Source organism: Dendrobium catenatum, unplaced genomic scaffold (genome assembly GCF_001605985.2).
Source record: "Dendrobium catenatum unplaced genomic scaffold, ASM160598v2 fragScaff_scaffold_716, whole genome shotgun sequence".
Taxonomy (NCBI): domain Eukaryota; kingdom Viridiplantae; phylum Streptophyta; class Magnoliopsida; order Asparagales; family Orchidaceae; genus Dendrobium; species Dendrobium catenatum.
The window spans coordinates 8,336,680-8,346,786 of NW_021319178.1; the positions used below are offsets into that span (position 1 = coordinate 8,336,680).

At 36.9% G+C, this 10,107-nt stretch overlaps 1 protein-coding gene across 4 annotated transcripts in view; it reads right to left on the bottom strand.

Moving 5' to 3' along the window:
- LOC110103012 (putative callose synthase 8) overlaps nt 1-1,279 on the bottom strand; it is a 102,646-nt gene extending 101,367 nt beyond the window's left edge. For all 4 annotated transcript variants that reach the window (XM_028696064.1, XM_028696065.1, XM_028696066.1 and 1 more), the window contains exon 1: nt 1,258-1,279. In XM_028696064.1, the coding sequence (XP_028551897.1) occupies nt 1,258-1,264 (7 nt within the window). In that variant the 5' untranslated portion in view covers nt 1,265-1,279. The remainder of the gene's footprint in view (nt 1-1,257) is intronic.
- Nucleotides 1,280-10,107: the final 8,828 nt, after the last annotated feature.

Below are 10,107 nucleotides of genomic sequence, written 5' to 3' on the forward strand. Positions count from 1 at the left end.
AGATTCAGCTCAAGATTGGGTAGACTAAGTCTGAGTCAGTTTGTATCTTTTTTTCTTTCTTGAGTCTATTGTATTTGATGTGGCACCTGATGATTTGTAACTTGAAAGATTTTCTATTGTTCCCTTAAGATTTCTGTTTTTGGTAACATCGTCTGGGATGATATGTATATCGGCCTGGACGATCTATCCAAAAGCAAAATTCTAATTAGGGCATCCTCATTAAAGCAGCCGTCATAAGCTGATCGGCCTGGATGATACATGTATCGGCCAGGATGATAGGCTCAATTCAAAAAGAATTAGATGCCATGATCAGATTAGGTATTCTTTATTTTAAGCAATCGGCCAGGACGATATACACATCGTCCCGGACGATCTAACTCAATTATGCCTAAATTGATCTGGTATATTTTGAAAGCATTAATGGCTGATTGATACGATCACATCATCCGGGACGATCGTAGGATCGGCCGGGACGATGGCCTGGACGATTTACATCGGCCAACATCTATTCCGGGCAATGACCAGGACGATTGAGATCGGTTTTAAATTAATCGTCTGCGACCATCGTGATATCGTCCAGCACGATGTAACGATTGAGACACTTTTGTGGTGCAATACTTGGATGGTGCCTCTAAGGAGTGGACGTAAGTTAAGGTTTGACTGAACCACTATAAATCTGATATGTTCTTTCTTATTATTGCTTCTACGTAATTTTTTTCCGCATTTTAATTTCTGTGATGATTTTTTGTTTGAGTTTTATCTTTGATTTTAAAGTTATCCAGTTAGCCTTGGGCCAATTCATAGTGCCTAGTATCCCTAACGAACTTTCAAAATCGTGACAAATAACCAATGACCGAGGGAGTTCTAATTCTTGAGGCGCTTTGGGCAAACCAAAACAATGTCAATCGACGGCTGGATGAGTTAGCGGCAGATCTGCAGTGGTTGACGGTTGTCACGACCCAGCCCGGCTAGCCCGATTATATCGGGGAGGGAACAGACGATCGTACGGAAGAGCATAACACATAACATAATTTCATTTAAAACTTAAGGTTAGAACATACATATCATCCCAAAATACATGAAAGAGCCACTAATAAACTTCAAACTCAAATGTTATAAAGTGATCAACTGTCTCATAACCAATAAAACTTTCAAATTCATCATCACAACATAAACTTTCACAATTACATAAACCTCAAATTCACGAACTACACTGAAACAAATACAAAGACTCAAATTGAAAACACAAAAAGGAACCTTTCATCCTCCTGAGGTCCCCTACGACGATAGGTGTAAGGTCGTCATGCAGCCATTACTTTTCTCCTGAAAAATATTTCCAAAATAGGAATGAGCCAACACTCAGCAGGTAATTCATATCACAATTAATTTCATAAGATGCATATATTAAAAACATTTACAATTGAAAACTAATTCATTTCATTGAACAAGTCATAACATGTACTATTCAATTTTTCCTTTCATTCTTTCCTTTAACAATTGATTTCTTTCATTTATTTCTTTCATTTCTTTCATATGCAATGCAAAATGTAAAAATGAATATGCTAAATGTATCATCCGTCCCGGAAGTACCCTTTTTCGTACTGATCAAGTATGCAGTCAAATTTTGGCCATTTTCTTTACCATTTGGCTTTTACAAGCCCCTTTATCATTTGGCTTTTACAAGCCCCTTTACCATTTGTTAGGCACATCCGGATCAACATACACATGAAATTTTATTTCATTAAATTCTTTTCATTTTCTTTCATAATCATTTTATTTATTCATATACCTTAATTGTCTTTCACATTAATGCATGAAATGAAAGCATGAAACTGGGTATTCTTAAAATTAGGAACATCAAAACATTGACAGTAGATAAAATATTGACAGTAAAATAAACACATGAAATTGCATTCTAAATATGAATAAAATTTAACACTTATAAAATTAAAAGGGGTATGAATACCTACCTTAACGTCCTCAAGTAGGCTTCTATGACGTACGACGTCATTCAATCACTTGCCTTCACCTTAATCCTCACCTAAAAAAAATATTTAAAATCTAACTAAGCATACATCATGATCATATCCAATAATTAACATAATTTTTTTTCTATTTTTGGAATTAATAAAATGTCTAAATTTTAGAAACCCTAAATTCTTAAATTCCTCAAATCTTTATTCTAGATTTAATCCTAAACAATATTTAATAATCACCTAATAAATTTTCGGATTAAAATAATCACAAAAATTAAGAAAATGAAATTTTTACTAAAACTTAAAATTTTTCATTAAAAGCATTTCTTAAACCCTTAGGAATCATTTTCATAAAAGTGTCTTACAAAATTAAGGTTTTAGGTCAAAAACCCTACTTTCTAAATCTTCTAAAATTTCTCAAATTCCTTCATTTTCATTGTTAAAATAATCTTCTAATCCTTCCTTAAAATTTTCGTAAAGAAATTAAGAAAGAAAACTAAAATCCTATAAAACCCTAGAAATTTCATTCTCGAATATTTAGAGATTTAGAAAATTTCACTTGAAAATAATCATACCAGAGTGTTTCCCTCGTCGCCCTCTTCGATTCAACCTAAATTTCTCGCCGGAAAATCATCGCCGAAGCCAAACCCGTCGAGCCCTAGCCGTCCATCCCGTCCGCCTCTCCCGTTCAATCCGATAGTTTGCGTGAAAATGAGAAGGGGGAGGGGTCGGTTATGCCTATTAAGAGGAATTGGGGTTTGCTAAATGACTCCCTTGCCCTCAGTTAAGTAATTTCGGCAGAAGGAATAGAGAAGGGTAGTTTTGGTATTTTTACACTTCTAAAAATAATAACTCTCTAATTAGGCAAAATTTGGTATAACTTCTATATACCAAAACGATCAAAATTTCGCGTAGGATTTTCTAAAATTAGTTTCGTTGTATTCCGTTAACGTTGAAAATTTCACTAAATTCTCGTCGCGGCGCTTTAAAAAGCGTGCGATGCCTTAAATAGGATTTTCGGGTTTTACAACGGTGGAATTACGCCGTAAGTTCAATCTCAATAAGGCAAGGCAACTTCACCAACAACCGCATCAGGAAGAAATACCTGTAAATATACCAATGCAGTATCGGGGATTAGCCGACGCCAGACACTTTAACCGAACTCCTGCAAACATTCAAGAAATGTCTGATTCGGAGTATGATACACAGGTTTACAGGCAAACGGACTTCATGGAGTCCGGCGAAGAAGAAGACGGAGGCAACGTGTATCATCTGCATTACCGTAGGCACAAATGACCGACACATTACCATTACCATCCAGGATAATTCAAAGTTAAGTTAGATATCCCTTTTTTTAACAGACATATGCATATAGAAGATTACTTTGATTGTGAAAACGCTGTTGAAATTTTTTTTAATATATGGAGATTGATCCAGACAAACAGGTGAAATATGCAACGTGTAGGCTGAAGGGTGGTGCAAGTGCTTGGTGGGCACAAATTATACAAATGAGGCAGCCAGAAAGCAAGGGAAAAGTTCGGAGTTGGAATAAGATGAAAGAACTATTCAGAGCCCAATTTTTGCCTACAAATTATGAACATATATTATACATGAGGTACCAGCATTGTGTTCAAGGAGAAAGATCTGTAAGTGAGTACACGAAAGAATTTAATTTTTTGACTGCTATAAGTAACCTCAATGAATCTGCAAATCAACTGGTGGCACGTTATATTGGAGGTTTAAAAGATAGCATTCAAGACATATTCAAGTTGAACTCGGTTTGGTCGATTGCCCAAGCTGTAAATTTTGCTTTGAAAATTGAAATGCAGCAAAACAACAACAACATCAAGCCTTTATCCCACTACGTGGGGTCGGCTACATGAATCCTTTTTTGCCATTGTGTCCTATTAAAAGTCAAATTCTCGTTTAAATCTAATAAAGAAAGGTCATTCCTAATATTTTCTAACCAAGTCTTTTTAGGTCTACCCCTACCTTTCTTAACATAAGTCAAATTTAATACCTCTACTCTCCTAACCGGGTCATCGAAAGGCCGCCGTTTTATGTGACCAAACCATCTAAGGCAACTCTCTCTAATCATATCTTTTACTGGAGCTACTCCAACCTTTTCATGTATATGCTCATTTCGTATCCTATCTCTAAGGGTAAAGCCACTCATCCACCTGAGCATCCTCATCTCTGTCACATTTAGCTTAGTATTATGCTTCTCTTTTAATGGCCAACATTCGGCACCATAAAGCATTGCAGGCCTCACTACCATCTTATAGAATTTTTCCATTAAGTTTGAGGAGTACATTTCTATCACATAACAAGCCCGATGCATTCCTCCACTTCAACCATCCAACTTGAATTATGCTGATAACATCCCCATCTATTTCACCATCACTCTGAACAATAGATCCAAGATATCTAAAACATGTACTCTTATTAATGACTTGATCGCCCAAAGTCACAATCCCCTCACTAGGCCTATTACTACTAAAATTACACTCCATAAATTCCATTTTAGATCTACTCAAGCGAAAACCTTTAGACTCTAAGGTTGACCTCCATAATTCAAGTTTACCTTCAACTCCCTCTCTAGTCTTATCAACAAGAAGAATATCATCAGCAAAAAGAATACACCAAGGTACATCCTCTTGCAAATGTCTAGTGAGAACATCCAAGACTAAAGCAAAAAGATATGGGCTTAAGGCTGATCCTTGATGTAACCCAACCGAAATAGGGAAATACTTGGTCAATCCACCTTGTGTTTGAACACAAGTAATAGCTCCTGCATACATATCTTTAATGATTTGAATATAAGCATTATTGACTCCTTTCTTTTCAAGAACTCTCCATAGCACTTCTCTTGGAACTTTATCATATGCTTTTTCTAAATCAATAAATATCATATGTAGATCCTCCTTATTTCCTCTATATTTTTCCATCAAACCTCTGAATAAATGTATGGCTTCCATAGTCGACCTACCCGGCATAAATCCAAATTGATTTTGAGAAACATTAGTATCACGCCGCAACCTATGCTCCAAAACTCGCTCCCATAGTTTTAAAGTATGACACATTAACTTAATACCTCTATAATTCGCACAATCTTGTGCATCACCTTTATTCTTAAAAATAGGAATTAACACACTCATTCTCCACTCATCTGGCATCTTCTTAGTCTTCAAAATAGTATTAAAAAGTTTAGTAAGCCATGAAATTCCTTCATCTCCTAAGCATTTCCACACCTCTATTGGAATATCATCAGGTCCAACAGCTTTTCCACCCTTCATTCTATTTAAAGCCTCTCTAACTTCAGTTTTACTAATACGCCGATAAAAACAGAAATCTTTACTTTCATTTAGGATGCTAAGGTCACTAAAGTCAATCTTATTTTCAAATTTTTTCTTGCACATTAGGATTCCACCACCAACTATTTTTACTTTTAGGAGCTTTTTACTTTGATACTCTGAGGATTTCTTTTGTAATATTCTTCATATCACTAGCCACTTTTTCCCACATAATATTAGCATCTTCATGCACAGACAAAATCTTAAGATCTAAAATCTTATTTTTAAAAATATTTTTGTTAATATTCTTTAAATGCCCCCATCTAATCCTAGAAAATTGTTTTACTTTATTTTTTATTTTATGCCCCTTTATCTTAAAGTCCAAAACTAATAATCGATATTGGGTACATAAATTTTCACTCGGAATAACTTTACAATCTTTGCAATCTAAACGATTTAATTTTCTAATAAGAAAATAGTCAATCTGGGTTGTGCTATATCCATTTTTATAAGTGATGAGATGATCATTCCTTTTCTTAAATAAGGTATTAGCAATTGAAAAATCATAAGCTAAACAAAAATCCAATATGATCTTGCCACCTTCATTCGTCGTTCCAAATCCATGGCCACCATGAATGCTTTTAAAATCATCTACCTCTCTACCAACATGTCCATTTAAATCTCCTCCAATAAAAACTCTTTCTTCAAGAGGTATATTTTGTATTAATTCTTCTAAGTCATTCCAAAAATTTAATTTAGAACTCATATCCAAACCTACTTGAGGAGCATAAGCACTTATATTATTAATAATCTTATCATCAACAACAATCTTTAAAGCTATAATTCTATCTCCAATCCTATTAATTTTTATAACACTATTCTTTAAACTCTTATCTATAATAACACCCACACCATTTCTAGTACGACTCCTACCCGAATACCAAAGTTTAAATCCTAAACTATCAAAACAGATAGTCCAAAATCCATTATAATAGGCGCCATTGGCAGGAACCGCCTACAGCAAGCAATAAAAGCAATACACCAACAGTTAAGCCATCTCAAAAGTCAGAACACCAATCCTGTGACTATATCAAATACACCTAGCAATGCTAACATCGAACTCAAGAATCAACAAAAATCAAGACCAATGGCTAAGAAAAATCCTTATGCAAAGCCATCTACATTCACGTGCTTCCGTCGCTTCCAGCCTGGTTATAAATCAAATGAATGTCCTCAAAGACAACAAGTGCATCTTGCCGAATTTGAAGAGGACAGTGAGCATGTCGAAGCTGAAATAGACAAAGACTGTTAAACGGAAGACCTCCAAGCTGATGAAGGGGAACCGTTGATCTGTGTCATGGAGAAATTATTGTTAGCCCCGCGGCAGAACATAAACTGCTAGTGCTATGCCATTTTCAGAACTCACTGCAATATAGCCAGCAAAGTGTGGGACCTTTTAATTGATAATAGATGCACTGAAAATGTAATCACCCGATCTGTTGTTCAAAGCTTACAGTTAAAGACTACCAAAAATCTGCACCCTTATAAAATAAGCTAGGTCAAGAAGGCATGGAAATTGTGGTCTCTGAATCGTACCGAGTGACCTTTTCTAAAGGCAAACAATATGTATGTGAGGTGTTGAACGACGACTTAGATATAGACATGTGCCATCTTATACTTGGACGATTGTGGCAATTCGATGTAGGTGTTAATTATGATTGTCGGGCCAATGTACATTCTTTTGAGTGGAAGGGTCGTCGCCTCTGATTGCTATCAAGCTCTACAAAACTCAAAACACAAATTCCTGGACAATCCAAGCAAGCCGCAATGCACATTGTGACAGGTCCTGTATTACTTCATTGCTGGCGGGAGCATGCCCCCTTATTCGCACTACTTGTAACAGAGCCCAAACCGTGTCCACTTCTGAAGGAAAGGCACGCTGAGATCAACAAGCTGTTAAAACAGTATGAAGACATCACACATGATGAGTTACCTGAAGAGCTTCCTCCAATCCGGACTATTCAGCATCAAATATACTTCATGTCTGGTACCTCGCTACCGAACATGCCTCATTATAGGCTCAACCCCAATGAACAACTCATATTGCAAGAATTAGTTAACAATTTATTGAAGAAACAATTTATACAAACTAGTTTGAGTCCATGTGTCATGCCCGCACTGTTGGTGCCCAAGAAAGATGGCAATTGAAGGATGTGCATTGATAGTCGAGCTATCAATAAGATAATAGTGAAATATAGATTTCTGGTACCTCGCATAAAAGAATTACTTGATACACTTATAGGTTCCTCCATCTTCTCTAAACTAGACTTGCGAAGTGGGCATCATCAGATTCGCATACGGCCCGGAGAAAAGTGAAAAACAGCATTCAAGACACCACAAGGGCTATATGAGTGGAAAGTCATACCATTTGGACTATGCAATGCTCCCTCCACTTTCATGAGGATGATGAATGAAATTTTGAAGCCATAGAGAAATTCTGCATTGTGTACTTTGACAATATTTTAGTTTATAGTGATAATTGGCACTAGCACATACAACATTTGGCAACTCTTTTTGAGATACTAAGATAGCAAAAACTGTTCCTCAAATCTTTCCAAGTGTGAGATTGCTACTTCTATGGTCCATTTCCTGGGATTTTTCATATCCGCATAAGGGGTACACATGGACCCTAAGAAAGTGAATGCTATTCTTGATTGGCCACCACACAAATCATTCTTTGAAGTTCGAAGTTTTCATGGACTAGCAAATTTCAACCGCAAATTCATCAAAAATTTCAGCATCGGCACCAGTGACCGATTGTTTGAAAGCAAAGTTGTTTCAGTGGGGAGAAAATCAGCAGTAGAGTTTTGAGGCAAACAAAAGAGCAATAAGTTCCGCTTCAGTACTGACACTTCCAACCTTTGACAAAGTGTTCACTGTGGAAACTGATGATTCTTCCATTGGGATTGGGGTATTTCTATAACAAGAGGGTAAGCCAATAACGTTTTTCAGTGAGAAATTGTGTGCTACTCGCCAAAAGTGATCATCATATGAACAAGAACTCTATGTCATCATTCACGCACTTGTTAAGCAGTGGGAGTAATATTTATTATATCAAGATTTTGTAATATGTAGTGACAACAAAGTAATATAATATATCAACAACCAACGATCCATAAACCGCATGCATGCATGTTGGCTCATGTTTCTACAAAGGTTCTCCTTTACAATTAAGCACAGACCTGGAATGGACAACTGGGTGGCCGATGCCCTCAGTAGAAAAACTGCATTGCTCACTAGACTCCAAACCGAGACAGTTGGATTAGAATGCCTTAAGGAATTCTATGAATCTGATCCTGATTTCGGACATTTCTGGAAGTTATACTAACAGAACAATGCACTGATGGATATCCAATTAGACACGGTTACCTTTTTAAGATGAATTTGCTCTGCATTCTGATTTCTTCTTGGAGATAACAACTTATACGGGAAGCTCACGAAGGAGGTCTTGCGGCACACGTCGGACGCAACAACACTCTTCGACATCTACAAACTCATTTCTTTTGGCCACGGCTAAGACGAGACGTATTCCACCTAGTGGATAGCTGCCCAGTGTGTCAAATGTATAAGGGATTACCACTAACCAAACGCGAAAACGATTCAATTATGGTGGTTGTGGACAGATTCTCCAAGATGGCTCATTTTATCTCTTGTAAGAAAACTTAAAACACCATGAACATTGCACACCTTTTTTCAACGAAATTCTTCGTTTACACAGTCTTCCTAGGAGTCTCACGTCAAACCGCAACGTCAAATTTATAAGCCATTTTTGGCGAGAACTTTGGAAACGATTGGGCACAGACCTACGTCTTAGCTCGGCGTATCATCCACAATCTTACGGCCAGACGGAAGTTATCAACCGTACATTGGATAATATGCTGAGATGTTTGGTGCAAGAACACACAAAGAAATGGAAAGAAGTATTAAGTAGAGCTGAATTTGCCTACAATTCTATGACAAACCATTATACAGGTAAATCACCTTTAGAATTGTTTACACTAAACCACCTAACATTGCTCTAGACCTTACTGTCCTACCGAAGTGCAAGCCTGTCGCTACCACATCCTTCACCAATGGTTATACCGAAATGTTGGCTAATGTCCGTCAACAAATTATGAAGGCAAATCAACGCTATAAGCAAATTGCTGTGCACACCGTCGACAATGCATGTCCAACGTTGGAGACTTACTCATGGTCCGCTTTCGACGAGAGCGTTTTCCACCGAGAGACTATTCCAAATTATCTCGCTGCAAAATTGGGCCTATATCCATCACTGCAAAAATTAATGATAATGCTTATACCGTCGCATTGCCAACAGATTGTAACACTTCTCCGACCTTCAATGTTTCCGACATATGGGCATAAACACCGTCAGGTGAGGTTGTTATTGCTCGTAGATCGTCGGAGTCGAGCTCTTTTGAAGCCGGGTAGGACTGATGCAGAGCACGTTAGCATGTGGATACAAGCAAAACATTTTACACAATTATAACCAACTCACTCGTTCTCCACTACCTACGTTTCTATTTACATTCTTACTGTAACTTTAGCTCTTTATGTTAATATTTACAGATATAGCAGAAGTTTTAGTTACTGGTTACATATACAAAAATTGGGTGAATATAGGGAGCTTATGATCATCTTCGAAATACAGAAAACTTAGAACAGTGCTAGCTCCAGAATTTCGGTGCTCTGTTTTCTTTGTATTCTGTTATCTTGCAGGTGTATCCAGCAATCCAACTGGTGAATTCTATCAAAAGCCTGGAAAAAAACTGAAATTA